General features: G+C 47.1%; 1 protein-coding gene across 2 annotated transcripts in view; it reads left to right on the top strand.

The window, feature by feature from the left end:
- Window positions 1-17,973, top strand: part of SCRN1 (secernin 1) — a 62,268-nt gene that overhangs the window by 29,620 nt on the left and 14,675 nt on the right. For both annotated transcript variants that reach the window (XM_060632814.3, XM_078440992.2), the window contains exons 3-5: window positions 7,642-7,823; window positions 11,991-12,193; window positions 15,333-15,527. In XM_060632814.3, the coding sequence (XP_060488797.1) occupies window positions 7,642-7,823; window positions 11,991-12,193; window positions 15,333-15,527 (580 nt within the window). The remainder of the gene's footprint in view (window positions 1-7,641; window positions 7,824-11,990; window positions 12,194-15,332; window positions 15,528-17,973) is intronic.

The following is a 17,973-nucleotide window of genomic DNA, read 5'->3' as shown; positions in this document are numbered from 1 at the left end:
GCCAGATGGAGATCATAACACCCACTGTGTCTGCCTTACAGATTTTTTGGTGAAACACATGGGAGCTGATATTTGAAAGTACTTTATAAAGTCTAAGGAGAACATTGTAAAAAGAGATTTTTTTTTTTTTTAAAGAATTGACTAGTGTTGAGAGCTTCTGTGACCCCAGGTCTCAGTTCCCAGACTATCTTTAGCATTTGGTTCTGAATCTGCTTTTCAATTTGACTCTTGCCTTCTCTCTGCCCCCTTTTTAAAGTAAGCTCTACGCCCAACATGGAGCCCAACATGGGGCTTGAACCCAAGACCCTGAGATCGAGACCTAAGCTGAGATCAAGAGTCGATCGCCTAACCAACTGAGCCACCAAGGTGCCCCTACTCTTACCCCTTTAATTCCTTCTGTTACTTTCCCAAGTACAGAATGGTGGGCTCTTTTCCATAGGTGAGCCCACCAACTATCATGTAACTTTCATAAAAGCTCTCATTAGCATACAGAAATTATTTCTCTAAACTGTGAAGAGTGAGAAATTCCTATAAACTCCCATCTATTTCTTAGCCATTTCACAACATTTTAAACGTATATATTCTGCAGTTTCCCTAGAAACCTCATACTTGAGTTTTGAGGTTCCAGGAATTCATTTTCTGAGAATAACCGTGCACTAAAAGTCATCCTGATTACTCATCCACTGACCCGCCTACCCTTCCAGCTGGCCCGTCCTTCCAGGCGGTCCTCCCGTCCAAGTTGTCCACTCACGCACCCGTCCTCCTTCCTTCTGTCTGTCCATCAGTCTACTCAGCCACCATCTACTCTCTGTCACATTCTCTTTGCTTGAGACAACGGATAAAAGAATACAGAACAGGATCCTTTAACAGAGTTCCTCCATTTCTAAAATTACACTGCATGTTTTGTTTAGCTCCACAGTTGGAAGATTGGAGCATTTTTTAAATGTTCTTTAGTTTCTCTCTCTCTCTCTCTCTCTTTTTTTTTTTTTAACAATTTCACTTTGGATGCAGAGTGGCATGGATCCGTGTATATCCATTTGTGCTCTCTGAGGATGCTATACCACTACGCATCACAGAGCACATCTCGACTTTTCCTCAAGCCCTGCTCCTTTCTGTAGATAGGAGTGTTGAGGAAGCAAATGAGTAATTTCCTGGATCATGATGTTCTGTGTGTGTGTGTGTGTGTGTGTGTGTGCGCGTGCCTTGTAGGTGGGTACGTATGCCTATTTTCATATGGTTGGATTTTCTATTTAGGAAAAAATGGATCCAACATTAGAATACTGCTCCCAAAACCAATGCATTTCTTTGTTTTAAAAAATGTTTATTTTATTTTTCAGAGAGAGAGAGAGAGACAGCGCCAGCATAAGTGGGGGAGGGTCAGAGAGAGAGGTGGACAGAAGCTCTGAAGCAGTCTCTGTGCTGACAGCAGAGAGCCTGATGCAGGGCTCCAGTTTGCGAACCGCGAGATCATGACCTGAGCCTAAGTTGGATGCTTCAGTGACTGAGCCACCTGGGTGCCCCATACAAAAACCAGTGAATTTCTTTTTTTTTTTTTTTTTTTTTAATTTTTTTTAACGTTTATTTATTTTTCAGACAGAGAGAGACACAGCATGAACGGGGGAGGGGCAGAGAGAGAGGGAAACACAGAATCGGAAGCAGGCTCCAGGCTCCGAGCCATCAGCTCAGAGCCCGACGCGGGGCTCGAACCCGCGGACTGCGAGATCATGACCTGAGCCGAAGTCGGACGCTTAACCGACTGAGCCACCCAGGCGCCCCAAAACCAGTGAATTTCAATTAAGGTTGACCTGATTTATATTTGGTGCCCAGAGAATAATTATGTCACCATTTGTGGAGACAGAATTCTTGATAGCCAAGTCAGATTTGACACATCATGCTTTTTAAAAGAGTCTCTTATTATTATTATAATAATATAATAACCCTCTTCTCCATTTTCCCCCTTCCTTTAAAGTTTAAAGTCTTCATTGTTTCTTCCTCTCTTTTTTTAAGTTAGGTTTAATTTATTTATATTTTCCTCTATATAAAGTTCTGTTTGGGTTCAGGACCCCCAGTGAGATTATACAACTTCCACAGTTTGGGGCAGGTTTTTGGTAGATCACTTCCTTTTTTTCTTGCCCAATGAAAATACTTTCAAGAAGAATAGAAAATTACCCATTAATGATAGCTGGTGACATTGTTAGTAACATTGTCCAGATGGCAGCTATATTTGTGGTTCGTGGGATGTGTGTGTGTTTTGCGGGGGAGAGCGTCTGAATTTCATTTCCGAAGATTCCCTCTTACGGTGGGAAAGCACGAGTTATTCTGGAATCAAAGAGAGCTGAACAAAGCTCTATGTGGCCACCGGGGGGACTGGGTGCCGGTCTTCCTATCTGCTCTTTGTCCCCAGAGCAGGAGCCTCCAGCCTCGTGTAGAGCAGGCGCGTCCCTCTCACCTCAGGGGAGCGTGGCTTAGCAGGGAACTTCCTTCCACCAGTCCCCTGTCCCAAGCCTGTTTCCGACCCCAGGCCTTTGCATTTGCCCATTCTCAAAGATCTTAAGTCCTCAAGGGAGTCTAAGGCCCTGCTTCTAAAATGTGGCTGACACTCTTTTTTTGGTCATTATTTAGAGTCATATGAACCTTAAGGGCACATTTTCAAAAACCGGTCAAGTAGCCGGCAAGACACTGGGCTAAAGAAGATAAAAACAAACCCCAAGAACCTCAGTCATCATGAGCAGTGCTGCTTTAGAGTTGCAAATTTTCTAAACCTAAAAATATTCCTCCAAAGCATCCCATTTTCCCTGTTCCCCGCCCCCCCCCCCGCCCCCCCAACCCTGGGAAGTCTGGCTGAGTCATCAGCTCATTTCAGAGTGCTTTTTCACTGGTGGTGCCAGGGCTGTGTTCACCATCTGAGTACAGTAGGAAAGCACAATGGTTGCATTTCATTAATTGAAACGTCTATTGTGTGAGTGTCTCTGTTCCCCTTTCACTGGGTGATATCCAGGAAGGGTGTGCACCGGAATGTGCAAGGGGTAGGCACCAGCGTGAAGCTGATTTTGCTTTTTCGTTTTTGACACAATCACAGAAAATAATAAAGGGCTTGCCCTGCAGGGGAATTGTCTTTTGTCGCCGTCCCCAGGGCTTTGTCAGGCAAGGCTCATCTTTTCTATCCTCCAACCTGGCACGTGTCCCCTGGAGCCACCTGAAAGAGTGACAGGCTCAGTGCAGGCAGTACCTTTAAAACCTCAGTGATCAGCAGCAGACAGTGCCGACATTTACAAGCCTGCCTCACCGTGCTCCCCGCTCCAGGCAGCCTTATACGGTTATGTGGCCTTGGCACCCAGAAGTCACACAGCTGACAGATTTGTTTTATGAGAGGCTGGTTGGGAGTGGCCGTGGGCAGCAAGACAATTTGCTCATCTCTGCCTCTCTCTCTGCAAACCTCTTAAGCGGCTTAATCACCGAAGCTGAGACCAGAACCATCCCTGTAAAGATTGAGCTTTTGCGTGGTGAACGTGTTCTTTCCCCTTTTTGTTTTGGGTAGGAATTCTGGCCAGGAATTTTGACTTGAGGAGCGAAACTGCTTCTGTCACGCTGAAAGAACATGTCAGGTGCATTTTGGATTTGCTTTTTTTTTTTTTTTTTTGGTGAGACCTTCCCTGCTGCCTGAGATCCCACTCCCACTTACCGTCTGCCTCCTCAATAGTGATGTGGCCGTTGTGAAGATGAGTGAATTTTATTAAAAAAAAAAGAAAAACGGTGACGGGGGCATCTGGGTGGCTCAGTCGGTTAAGCGTCTGAGTCTTGGTTTTGGCTCAGACCATGAACTTGCAGTTTGTGAGTTCAAGCCCTGCGTCAGGCTCTATGCGGACAGTGCAGAGCCTGCTTGGAATTCTCTCTCTCCCTCTCTTTCTGCCCCTCCCTGCTCTCTCTCTCTCTCAAAATAAATAAACTTAAAAATAAAAAAGAAATGACTGCCTGCAGAGTTCATGTTCTAGATGGCTGACTTTACACAGTTTAGCTAATTACATCTTGTGTTAACGTTTCCTATTTACGAGGTTTGCTCCCAGACGAGGATTTTAGATAAGCAGTCGTGACCATCCTCTTTGATCTGGGTGTGATTCGTCAGATTTCAAACACAATGGAGTGTGTGTGAATTGTAGCCACAGAAGGGTCCTTGTTAGGCTCAGGCTGCTGCAGTCCGTGACAGAGATGCCCTAAGGGTGTGTGTGTTACAGGCTCCGAAGGGCTTGGGTGCACCGCCCCCCCCCCCCCCCCCAATCTCCATAACCTCTTTGCTCTGTAGCATATGAGGGGGATCTGTCTGGTGCATTGGCTTTCCGCCTGGTGTTTAGGAGGGGCCGATGTGGCCCATCTGGCTACTTGGGCATCTCTTTTCTTCCTCCTCCTTCCGAGTTTGGCTAAAAAGTGTCAAGTTGGCTGCAAATATTTTGAACTCCCACGAAGACCATATGGTCTTTTGGATTCAGTTTTCAACATTTTTATCAGTCAATGCTTACTGAGCTCTTGCAGTGCTGTTACTCAATGCCTTCGCAATAGCTTCTGTGAGTGGCACAGAGGGGGGAATGTTCCTGGCCCCGTCTCTGTCTCTCTCTTCTCTGGCTCTTACCTCTCTGTCAGGAGCGCCTCGATGTCTGGCCCGTTTTTTCAAGATCAACTCAAATGTCACTCACTTGATAAACCCTCTGGCCACTTAGATAATTTCCCTCTTTCTGTTGAACCTGTATTATGTCCCTCTGTTCTTTGTTGTTCACTTATTCCTTCCTTCCTTCCTTCCTTCCTTCCTTCCTTCCTTCCTTCCCTCCCTTGAAAAAAGATCTGTTGATGCCTAGTGTGTACCAGATTTGGGATATATCACTGAACTAAACCACAAATATATCTCCTTGCCCCTATGGAGCTTACCTTGTGGCTGGGGGAGATAACATACATAAACGGTATATGCAGTACATAAGCCAATTATACAGTATTTGGAAGGGGATAAATGGAATGGAATGTGGAAGAAAAAAGCAGGAATGGATTGCTCAGATGTACAAGATTGAGGAGGGGGAAAGGTGGATTACACATTAACTTGACAGGCCTCGGTGATACCTGCTGAGGTTGGCCTGGTGGTCATGGTAATTTGCATGTGTGCTTTCTCCTTGTTTCCCAACTGAAAGAACAGGGATTAGGCATCCTTCCTGATTTATCTGCAAACAGTGCTTAGCGCAAAATGCCTTCTGTGTGGTTGGTGCTCTGTAAATAATTGGCAAAATGGAAACGAATGTGTAAAAACGAATTTGAGAACAGATAAATAAACCCATTCTTCTTTTTGCTTCCTTCTTGCCCATAAAAATAACTTTATGATACGTCTGCGCTTAAGAATCTTAAATTCCTGGGGCGCGTGGGTGGCTCAGTCGGTTAAGCAACTGACTTCGGCTCAGGTCATGATCTCGCAGTCCGTGGATTCAAGCCCCACGTCGGGTTCTGTGCTGACAGCACAGAGCCTGGAGCCTGCTTCGGATTCTGCATCTTCCTCTCTCTGTTCCTCCCCTGCTCGTTCTCTGTCTCTCAAAAATAAACGTTAAAAAAAATTTTTTTTTTTAAAGAATCTTAAATTCCTTCCATATTTACTCATTCTTTTCAAGACAGAATTTATCACTGGAACTGACTCAGTGTACACAGAGGGGTTTGGAAAACGTTGGTCGATGCCTGAACTGCTTTTTACATGAAGAATACAATTTTAAGATATAAACTGCTATCACATTTAGAAGAGCACAGAGGACCGTAGTTTGTTCATGGCTCTGGCTAGGTTTTTGCTGTAAAAGAAGCGTTTTTCAAAGTAAACAACGTTCAGGAACTAGGGAAAACATTTCAAGAGTGCATTTCATTATCAATTTGCCGTGAAAAACTCAAGAGCCTCTTGACAGCCTCTGGATTTAATTAGCTTTCAGTCTTACCAGTATTTATCCAGTGAAATAACATCATCCCAGTGCAGAGCAGCACCTTCCATGGATTATGAAGATACATATGTCACCTGACCAATGAGTGTGCATGCCGCCCGCGTTTTAGCTCTTACCCGAGGCTTAGACGTTATGGAAGATCAATGCAGAATAACGTCCCGGGCTGTGTTCAGTCGACACAACTGGGTCGCGAGTCAGAAAAAGATCCGAGGCCACAGTTGAGCCGATGCTTTCAGTGCCCAATTTAAAATGTAAATGGTTGCCGCAGGTGACGAATTTCTCCCTTGAGAGCCAAATAGCGCTGTGCAGCTTAGAGCCCTGGATTCCATGCCAGAGTCAGCAGGCGCCTTATGGGCCACCCAGGTTAATGTTTTTCTCATTTCTCCAAGGGAGCTGTCCGTGCCGTGGGCCCATCGTGGGGAGGGAAAGGGTAGAACCAACAGGCCGGGCTTTGAGTTAGCTGGTCCCCCCACCCAACTTCCATTTGCCTCAACGCACCATGACCGCTTTTACTGTCTTCATGCTTCTACGTAAGAGTTTGTGCGAAGGCAGGGTTCTAAGGCTAAAAATATTTCGAAAAACAAAATCTCTTGTTCTCGATTAGCTCACTCATTTTCCAGGTAAAGACACAGCAGCCTGGAGAAGGTAAGACATACAACACCACGTGGTGTGGGTCTTGCTGTCCTGATCATAGAAACATGCCCTTCTGGGACTCTCTTCCCCTGTGTCCGCTGCATAGGCTTAGTGTGAGAATCAGATGGGACAGACGGGGAAGCACAGTGTATAAGAGAGCATTTAATGCATTAGTTAAATGTAAAGCTTTATCATCACGTTCCCGTTTCTACCACTAGAGCAAACGTGAAGGTTATGAAACTAGGTTCCAGGGAGCCCTAGGGATCATTGCCAGGAGCATAGGGACCCCCCCGGCCCCACCCCCATCTTCGTCAGGCAACACATTTTCCTTTAATCTGCTTTCTATGTTAGGCCTCCGAGTAAAGTTTCTTCTGTAGTAAGGTTCAATAACTTTAAAGAAGTTTGAAAGCCACTGATCTGGAAGGAATTTTGGAGATGGGAATAAATGGTTATGTTTGTTTAAAATGCTTGTGCCCTGAAGTATCTGTGCCTGCTGAAATGACCAGACAGCGTATTCAGGGCACAAATGAGCTGCATACCTGGTTCAAGAAGCTGATTGCTGGGGCGCCTGGGTGGCACGGTCAGTTAAGCGTCCGACTTCGGCTCAGGTCATGATCTCACGGTCCGTGAGTTCGAGCTCCGCGTTGGGCTCTGTGCTGACAGCTCAGAGCCTGGAGCCTGTTTCAGATTCTGTGTCTCCCTCTCTCTCTGCTCCTCCCCTGTTCATGCTCTGTCTCTCTCTCTCTCAAAAATAAATAAACGTTAAAAAAAAATTAAAAAAAAAAAAGAAGCTGATTGCTATAAATGCGAGAGCACTGTGAATAAACTGGGCTTGAACCGGAGACTGAAACCTGATTGGCACAACTGCACCTCACTCTAGAGACCTCTGAGCTTGCGTTGAGACCTGGGGTATCTTTTAAGTCTTGTGTTCCCAAGGCCTTTCATTTTCTGGCTCTGTTTGCAACTGATGTAGTGGTTCCGGTTAAGTACCAAGATGGAAACTGAGTGGTTCCTGACGGGTGATGGTCCTTTCTTTCCTGTCTTTGTTTTCTAGTGCACGTACATTTCAATCGACCAAGTTCCCAGGACCCATGCTATTGTGCTAAGCAGACCTGCCTGGCTTTGGGGGGCAGAAATGGGAGCCAATGAGCATGGAGTGTGCATAGCCAATGAAGCCATCAATGCCAGAGAACCAGCAGCTGAGACCGAAGCCTTATTGGGGATGGATCTGGTCAGGTACCACACAGTCATTCTTTGAAACAACTGCTCAGAACAGGTGGGGGAAATGGGAACGGGATTTATTTCCCTCCAAACCTCATATTTTTGTAACACAGTCCTCCCAAAGGAGACATGTGTCTTTTGATAAGTTTGAGGTGATAGGAAAAAACAAAAAAGGTGGATTACGGTGGAATATTATTGAGCAATAAAAAATAACCGAGTGCTTACACATGCTTCAACATGGTGGGTTTTGAAAACATCGTGCTAGGGGCGTCTGGGTGGCTCAGTCGGTTGAGCGACCGACTTCGGCTCAGGTCATGATCTCACGGTTTGTGAGTTTGAGCCCCGCGTCGGGCTCTGTGCTGACAGCTCAGAGCCTGGAGCCTGCTTCAGATTCTGTGTCTCCCTCTCTCTCTGCCCCTCCCCCACTCATGCTCTGTCTCTCTCTGTCTCAGAAATAAAGAAATATTAAAAAGAAAGAAAGAAAGAAAGAAAGAAAGAAAGAAAGAAAGAAAGAAAACATCGTGCTAAGTAACAAAGCCAGACACCGGAGGTCGCATGTTGTATGATTGCATTTACATGAAATGTCCAGAACAGGCAAATCCATAGTAGCAGAAAATAGATTAGTGATTGCCTGTGGCAGGGGTGGGAAAATGGGGAGTGATTTCTTATGGACATGGGGCTTCTTTTTGGGGTGTTGAAAATGTCCCAGTTAGGTTGTGGTGGTAGATGTGTGAATGTACTAAAAATCACTGAACGGTGTATTTTAAGTGGGTGGTTCAAGGTTTGAAATGTAGCTAAAATGTACAAAAGAGGGAAGGCTGCATATAAAATACGTAACATATCAAGGAAGAAAGAAGAGATATATGCCCCTCCTATCCTTCTTCATCTCACTTGTCCTTTTCCCTTTTCCTTCTCTACCGGCCACTACATAACAGGAGGCAGCAGACGCGTCGTGGGCTCGGTGGGATGGGGGCCTCTCCTTGGTCACCACCGTGCCGTGAGCACCGGGACTTGTGTGCCTGGCCTGCGGTGGCTGATCAATGACCGAGTTTGGAGTGAACCACCAAAGGCGAGGGTGGGTGGGACCGAAACGACACTCTGAACTGGCTTTCTTTTTTTCGGAGATGGTGAAATGCAACAGACTCATGGCCTCGTTGAAAGAATATTGGGCTGGGAGCCAGGGGCCTTGGTTTTCCGTGTGAGTACACCCAAGTTACAGCACCCCTCGGGACCACAGTCTCCGCATTTATTCGAGGGGAGGCCTTAGATCGGATGACCTCTAAAGAACCTCCCAGAGCCAACATCTTACACCAAGCATTCGCGGTTTTGACACTTTGTAGGACTTCCAGGGAGAAAGTGTGCATTTATACAGAGACCTCTGTGGTCCATAGCTTCCGCCAACCGATGGATAGGTCTATTGACCTTCCAGGAATGGGCACACTGGGCTTGACATACCTGTGTGAGAGTCATGGACTACAAGTAGGGATCCTTACAAGTAGTTTTCATAAAACAAGAATTTGAACTTGGGTGCATCTAACTCCAAGATCCAGAAAAACGTGGACCGAGCTCATATGTTCAAAGGATCTGAACTGCACTGAAGGTAGATGTCAGAGTGAGACTCTAACCTTGGCCCAGCGAATTCCATCCCTTTTCCTGCCCCGGTCATGCCCATAGTGAGGTGACATAGCCAAAGGGAAAGTAGGCATGGGACCAGAAAGATGGTGTTCTCATTTTGAGTCACGTGAATTTGCCCCATCTATGGGGCCAGAGCACTGTGAAAGGCTTTGGAACGGGTCTCTTGATATCGGGTAACTTGTGGCCCTAGACTACTGTAGCCCGGGTGCACCTGTCCCCTCAGTCTTGCTGTTGTTTGCATCCTGATACAGTGGAGCAGGCTGTCCTGTCCTTGGCCCATAGCACAGAGGCTAAGTGGGAGTGGCCAGGTGTATCGTTTTCCTTGGTCCTGGCACAGAGGGTAGGAGGGTCTGATCAGAGTGGTGTCTGTGGATGAGTGCTGAGGTCCCGCTGCCGATGCCATATGCAGAGGGCACTAAGGAAACTCCCGGAGCCAAGGTTCTTGCCTTGTGGGAGGGCAAGTGCGCGTACTGGCGCCTCAGTGTGGAATGCAGCGGGCAGAACGACAGGAGAATGAGCTAGAAGCTGCAAAAGAGAAGTCACGGCTTCCAAAGGTGGTGTGCCCCTGGCTAGGTATTCCCACGCTCCTAGCACATGTTTGCCTGGGCAGATTGGAGCCCTGTGAAGGCCTCGGGACAAGGCTTCTGCCTGGAATGCATGCATGAGGCAATGTGACCAGAGGCTGCTAGGCATCTGTGAAAGGAAGAAGGGGGCCCTCCTCGGGGCACAGCTCGGGCAGATCAGAGAGGTGCTCATATAGCATGCTTGTTTCCTCTGGATCCTCAAGAGCAGATGAGCTTGCTTCTGTCGGTCCTCTTTGGAGAAGATGACACCCACCAACAGAAAAGTCTGCTTAAGCCAACCGTCTCCTAAGTTTATTTTGTATCACTCTGCTAAGGTCTTAGGGTTCAGCTTTGCAAATCAGTGCCTTTTCACCAAGTCTTCCTAAATAAGCTAAAATTGAGAAATGCCCAATAAATGGATATATAATTATCTGACTACGAAGATAAGCCTGTCACGAGAGCAAGTCTGTCGGGGCGCCTGGGTGGCTCACTCAGTGAAGCGACCGACTCTTGATTTTGGCTCAGGTCAGGATGTCAGGGTTTCGCGAGTTCAAGCCCCACGTTGGGCTCCCCTCTCTCTCTGCCCCTCCCCTGTTTGCATTCTCCCTGCCTCTCCCAAAATAAATACATAAACTTAAAAAAAAAAAAGAGAGAGAGAGAAATAAGTCTGTAGCATTATCTTTTCCTCTTCCTGGCAGGACAGTGGAGGTTCCTTCAGCAAGAATCAGGCTGGGTGAGTTTTAGAGACGATTGCTCGCATGATGAAAATTCCCACAGAGCTGGCTTATGCTGCCATTTTAGCGGGCACCGTCGTCTCTGTTCTGAAGTCCTTGTGTTCCTGCCGCCAGAATTATGATTGGAAGCAAGAGATGAGTCAGTGGACACTTACTGAGTACATTTCAAGTGCCATCCTCTTTCACATCAGCCCGAGAGGGGCGTAGTCCCGTTTTGACATTACAAATGAGAAAATCACGTTCCCGAAAGGTTATGTTACTTAAGGTCACACTGCCAGTGGGTGGCACACATAGAATTGGGAGCCAGGTCCCCGTATCTCTGAGCCATTGTTTTTCGGCCACAGCGTGCTGCCTCTCAGACCTACTGACCCCCTTGGTCCTGGGCAGTTGTGTTTGTGTTTTCACAGTCAGTATCTCGTACACCTGTCTTCATAGAGCCCAGTAATTAGGTACCTGTTTTATAGGTGACATAACGCGGAGTTCAGACATATTATGGGACTTGCCCGAGGTCACGCAGAGGGCTGTTTCTGTGCCCTCTGTAGGGGGCCGATTACTTGGGAGGGCTGGGAGCAGACTGCTGTTTCATTTCAGAAGAAATAGGTACTTTTTGATAAGTGACGCTCTAAGCCACACCAGGAGAGGCAGGCTGATAGGTAGGAGGAGAGATACGCAGAAAAGGATGGATCACGTCCCACCAGGCACCCATTCCCTGTGAGATGACGGAGTAAAACATATGTACCGAGGACAAGGGCTGGCAATGGAACCCTTTGTTACCAACCAAAATGCCTGGTGTAGAGTAACAGAGATCAAGGCTGCCCTGCGCACAGGTGTCCTTTTGCCCGGAGGCAGGAGGGAGAATAAGCCACAGAAAGGGGGTCTTGACACGGCTAGAGCTGAGCTGGCCGGCATCATGGGAGTCAGAATCAGAAAAGAAACAGAGCGTTGGCTGAGCTGCCTTTCACGAGGGAGAAGCCACTGGGTTCCTGAGTCTTCTGTTTGTGTGTGTGTGTCGGGGGGGGGGGGATGGGGGGTGCCCAAAGACAGAAAACACCCCCACGATTTGGAACCGAATGCGTGAGAGACGCATCCTGAGCTCAAGTGCCATGAATCTGTGTATCGGCCTGAATATTTCATACATTTACATGTGACGGCGTGCTTCATAACTCATCTGCACCCCAGGCTTTGGTTACTGTGGTGAGAACCATAGCGTATGAAGGGACTGAGGGAGACTTCCGGTCTTCTTACTTCAGGCTTGGTTTGGAAAGAGGGACAACAGCCAAAGAAGCCTTGGATGTCATCGTCGCCTTGTTGGAGGAACACGGACAGGGTGGCAATTATTACGAAGATGCACACGCCTGCCACAGCTTCCAAAGCGCGTATCTGATTGTGGATCGCGAGGAAGCCTGGGTGCTGGAGACCGTGGGGAAGTACTGGGCTGCTGAGCAGATCACAGGTGAGCGGTGTGGACGGGCGGGGGTGGGGGGGAGCTTCGAGGGCAAGAGAGGCTCGGGCGGATGCTGCCTGGACGCGTAGGAGTCACCCTGGTGCGGCAGACCCCCTCTGTGCCGTATCCTCACTTCTGGGCTCTGCTTCTAGGAAGAACCTGGGCTGCAGAGGTGTCAACACTTGGGAGACACGCTCGTGACATTTCTTATTTTCCGCTTGGTTTCTGGGCAGGACCCGGCTGTGGCTACCAGCCGTTTCGTGACCCAAATGGTTACTCTGTGACTTGGCCAAAGGAATGGTGATTATCCCATTCCATTCAGTGAGTGAACCCCTACAACAGGGAGCTGCCCCTCATCACCCGTAGCCCTGTGGCTCCTCGCACTTGGAATGTTCCTCTAAAAGAGGCGTTCGGATCTGTGTGAGGACCGTGGACTGCCTCTGGGACAAGCTCATTTCTCTGTGAGACAGTGTTTCTAGAAGCGCAGAGGCCTAGGGGATCCATTCGGAAGGATCTTGTGCCCACACAGTTGTGGCTCTGTGCTCCCTGCAGCACTTTGTTCTGAGACAGTTCCGAGGAAGGAGATGTTAGAGGGGGTTGTGGTTGTCCTGTCTCATCACTTAGCAGCCTCATATTGGAGACAGGATGAGGTCCCAGCATGGGTTAAAGGGTTTCCGAGAGGACGAAGGAATTCTAGGAGAGAATCGGCCAGTGAAGCCCCCCTGACGCTCCTCAGGACTGGATGACAAGTACCTAGACGGTGTGCCACCATTTCTCCCCTCCTGTGCTCACGGCACACGCGGCTAGTGGCTCGCCACCCTCTTCTCGTGTTGAACCTAAACTTGGGCTTCAGTTTCTCAACTGAATTTGTCAGGAAGTCTCTTCCAGTTCCTCAGAATTGATGATAGGGATGAAACCTGTTTTCCAGACCTACCCAAGGGGTGATTGGAACCAAAGCTGACCTGAGTTAGAAGCAGAAGATCTACTGCGATAGTTGAGAGTCAAGGTTTTCTGTGGCCTGAGTCAGTGCAGTGATGAGGGTTTCTGCGGACGAGGGGTGTGTTGGATGCTCTACGTGGCTGGCTTGCGGCGCTTGCCTGGAGGAGGGTGGCTTCTTCGCATTCTCACAAGGGCACCGAATGGGCTGGTGGCACCCTTGCAACAGTCCCAGAGAGTTTCTTCACCCCCACGTGCCCAGCATATACCTCCTGGTGCCTGTGCCCCATCCCTATGGCACTTACAGGACTGAGACAGCCGGTGTGGCCGCTGGATCACTGAGCCTGCTGCAGTGCAAGAACTTTAAACTGTTTTATCAAAAAAGTTCTAAGCTGAAGCCTTACTCTCCAACGTTTCCGGCAGGAGGGCTAGTGGTCCATGCTGAAAAAGCAGTCATATATTGCTTTTAAATAGAACTTAAAACTTTTTGATCTATACCTGCATTTCAGAAGCTTAGTTTCTCTTCAAGATGCAGCTTAAAAAACCCATCTCCTCAAAATGCGCGCTTTCACGAAACATTGAAGTAAAAGCTCAGCCATTCATTCCTTGGACTCATTGATCTCATGTCCTCTGATCCCAGCAGCGGTGTGAGTGCAACAGGACTTGATGAAACTAGGCCCTGAATGCTAACATTCTTGGGAGCAAACATATATTATTTTTAATGTTTTTTCCGTACTTTTGAGAGAGAGACAGCGAGTTGCGGGGGTGGGGGGGTGGGGAGTGGAGAGAGGGAGAGAGAGAATCCCAAGCGGGGTCTGCACAGTCAGCACAGCCTGACTCAGAGCTTGATCATGAAGCGTGAGATCATGACCTGAGCCGAAATCAAGAGTTGGACGCTTAACCTACTGAGCCACCTGGGCGCCCCGAAAGCAAACATACATTATAAATCAGCCCTTTAGGAAAATAATATCTGTGGCGTTGCTCACAGGATTTTTTTGGATAGCTTAGCATGAAGAATGCCAAAAGCCCCTTTTTAGGCCAAAGCTCCTTTTTATTTTTAATTTTTTTAAGTAGTTTTATTTTTGTGTTGTCCTCTGAAAAGATGAGCGGCAGAAGGCCAATGCCCATCAGCTAGGAATACTTATTTTGGAAGAACAAATCAGTGGAGCAGAACATACTGGAAGAACCCTGTCCAGCACTGACCTTGTCTCTAGAAACTGGTTTTTAGGCAGTAACGGCTTGCGGCTTGTGGTTTGATCTCTCTCTCTACTTCATTCTCCCAAGAATTTAAAAGATCAGCACGCTCTCTGGAAGCAGCAAGTACGGATGGCCTCTTATGAGCTACAACTCATAACTTCTTAGTGTTCTAGACAGCATCTTGAAGAATGAAGTCATCCTCAGTGGATTTGCAGCTGAGGCTTTGGAAGAAGCCACAGGAAGCCTGCCAGCCGATAGGGGAGTTTCATCAAGCTGGAGTGCACTCAGCATTCATGCGCTCCCGACTCTAGACTCTTTTAGCTGCACTTATATTTTTATGAGAAAAAAATTCCCATAGAATTTCTGCACTCATATACACGTACACGCATGCACACACACACACACACACGCTTATACTGATATCCTCAGAGACGTATATTCGCAGGTACATTCCGTTCTTTTAAAACAATTCATTATCAGTGCCACTGTGTTTTTCTAAATGTTGGGACCTGAAAAAAAAAAAAAGTTGAATGAAGAGGTGCCATCTTTGTATTTTCCAGAAGTGATGTTACTTGGGCAGAGGGTGGAGGTATAAAGTGTTCCTTCAAGTGGAGGAAGCCTAAATTGGGGAAGAAGCAGGGCTATAGTTGTGATGTTCATAAGTCTTGTAAGTCGCGTCATGTCTCTTTCAAGAAACCTTTCATTCCCATCGTTAATAGATGCCTGGGGTTTATTTAGCCCTAATGAGAGCTTCACAGGTTTCCTTCTGAGTGTGAATTTTAGATCTAGCAACCATTGCTCCTTTAAAATGTGGTAGTGCCCGGTCAGGACTGGTCAAACCTTCTGGGAGGTCTTCTTACAAGAGGACCAAGGATTGTGTTTCTCTCTTCAAAAATAGAATCATTTCCTCTCTCTAAAGTCGAATCGCAGAGAAGGGGTTCGGTGTAAATTTCCATTTCTTGATTAAGTCCTTCTAAGTATCCTTCCAGCTAACCGGACTTTGCACTCTCTACAGAGGGAGTGAAGTGTATTTGCAATCAGCTTTCGCTCACCACTAAGATAGACGCGCAGCATCCTGAGCTCAGGAGTTATGCTCAGAGTCAAGGCTGGTGGACGGGAGAGGACGAGTTCAATTTTTCCGAAGTTTTTTCTCCGGCTGATGACCACCTAGACTGCTGTGCAGGCAAAGACAGCTTAGAAAAGAAAGAAGGTGAGTTAGTATATCCCTTGCGATTCTCCCTCTCATGCCTGTTGTCTTGCAGCTGTGTTTCAGAGAACTTGTCTGAACTTCGGGGGGTGAGCAAGGAGGTGGAAATGAGAACGGACCTTGTACATAGAGACGAACTTGTGTTGATGTCCCTGATGTGCAGGCAGGATGACGTATATCTATTGTTACAGGATGCTTCCTCATCCACGAGGGTTTTTCCTCCTTCTGATTCAAGTCATTGTGCTTGTCTTCGTGATAACTTACTGTAGCCTTCCTTCTACCTCAGCGTTTCACTCATTGCCTTGTCTTCCTGTATTTTCCTTTCTCAGTGGCCTGCTGAGCCTGGAGGGCAGGGCACTGTCTTTCACTCATACTGGGATCCCCTCGTGGTGTCCATTATAGTCTTTTGCTCCATGAACATTTGTTGAGTTGGAACTGTTGTTCTGCATTCTCTTCCCGAACCCTCTATCTCGCACCTAGCTATTGACTTAATCAGAATCCATGTTGAGGCAAACGTGGTGACTGGATAGCTTATTACTTCTGTGCCCGAGCGGAAACCCTTCCAAGTACACCACTGAGGCCGCATTTTATAGTTGCCAGTGATACATGCGTTTTGTAAGTTAGACCTGTGATCATTTAGAACAGGGGTCAACAGACTGGGACCTGTTGGCAATCCCCTATTTTGCAAATAAAATTTTACTGGAATACAGCCGTGCACATTTATCTAGGTGCTGGTTATGACTGCTTCCATGCCATATTGGCATAGTTGCAGAGTCGCGACAGGTAAGTTACAGCAAGGTGGTGGGGCCCATAAGCCTGAAATATTTACTGTCTGGTTCTTTAAGAAAAAGCTTGCCGATGCTTAACGTAGAAGAACATGTCACGACTTTGGCTGTAGAACTTAATGTATTAAGGGTAGGAAGGTAGGACAGTGATCCATTTTAAAATGGGAACTTCATGGGGCGCCTGGGTGGCTCAGTCGGTTAAGCGTCCGACTTCAGCTCAGGTCACGATCTCGTGGTCCGTGAGTTCGATCCCCGCGTCGGGCTCTGGGCTGATGGCTCAGAGCCTGGAGCCTGCTTCTGATTCTGTGTCTCCCTCTCTCTCTGCCCCTCCCCCATTCATGCTCTGTCTCTCTCTCTCTGTCTCAAAAATAAATAAACGTTAAAAAAAAATTAAAAAATAAATAAAAAATAAAATGGGAACTTCAAAAAAAAAAACTCCAAAAGTTAACAAAAAAACAAACCCAGCTTGAGAAAAGTATATAATACCATGTATGAAGCAGTCTTGCCAGAACATCAAATCTAAATCTGATGAAGCCTCTGGACCTAGCTACGGGTTTACAGGAAATGCAGAGGATGGGAGGACATACTAAGTAACACCAGGGGCTGCTGTCTGCAAAGTGCAGACTGTGGGAAACTCTATAGGAGAAATGGCCCCACAAATAAAATGCAAGGGGATAAAGTGAGAAGCAGAGGTCAAAAGAGATTTCAGCTGTTATCAACCGACTGGGTCCTGATTTAAATCAATAAACTCATTCGTAAGACAATGAAAAATGTTTAACACCGGATAGTTGAAGAAATCAAGGCTTTATTAATCCTTTTAGGTATGGCATATTACAATTGGAAATGTACAAAGAGGACGTGAGTTGTGTTAGTGAAGTTTAAGGCACCTCTTCTTTATGTGACGCTTTGATTCCATCTATGTGAACATAGACGGAAAGAATAGTGTTTTAACGAATCATGATCAGAGGGAGAAAACGTAAAACCGGGGTCCTTTGTAGCCAAGGAGTTGTTTACGCATTTATCTGAAGTCAGAGCCAGTACTCAAAATGGCTGTGAATGTTCTGAATATTTCTCTGTGTGTCTCTTTCCCACTGCAGACAGGTCATTCTCCAAATACAGTGCTGACTGTAACCAGCAAGTGTGTATGAGAGAACTTGCTTAGTGGATTGTGCATAGACTGCAAATACTTTCCTATGGATATCGTTCTATTGCATACTGTACTGGTTGAGAAATTGCTAAGTGCTACTTAGCGCAAGGAGACTCCAAAATAATATGGCTTCGAGAAAATGGAAGCTTATTTTTCTCCCGTGTTATGGTCTAGATGTATACGGCCAGTCCAGGGCTGGTGGGTTACCCGGCACCAGAGGACAGCCGTACGCGACGTTTGACTTCCGCCCGTGGTCCGACTTGCGGGCATGTCCTGGGCAGCAGAAAGAGGGGCAAACAAAGTGAAGGGCGAACCGTCCTTTGTATGGAGGTGACGAGGAAGTTGCACGTAGCATTTCTTCTCCCACTGGTCGGGATTTATCATGTGACCCCGCCCGAGCCGCAAGGGAAGCTGGGAAACATAGTCTGTAGCTGGGCAGTTATAGTCCAGGGTTCTGTAACTAAGAAGAAAAGGAACAAATGGATTTTGGTTAACAACTTGCCGCTATTAAAGCTTC

Source organism: Panthera onca, chromosome A2 (assembly GCF_046562875.1).
Source record: "Panthera onca isolate mPanOnc1 chromosome A2, mPanOnc1 haplotype 2, whole genome shotgun sequence".
NCBI classification, from domain to species: domain Eukaryota; kingdom Metazoa; phylum Chordata; class Mammalia; order Carnivora; family Felidae; genus Panthera; species Panthera onca.
Note: the sequence above shows the minus strand (reverse complement) of the source record. Positions and strands in the feature narration are given on the sequence as shown.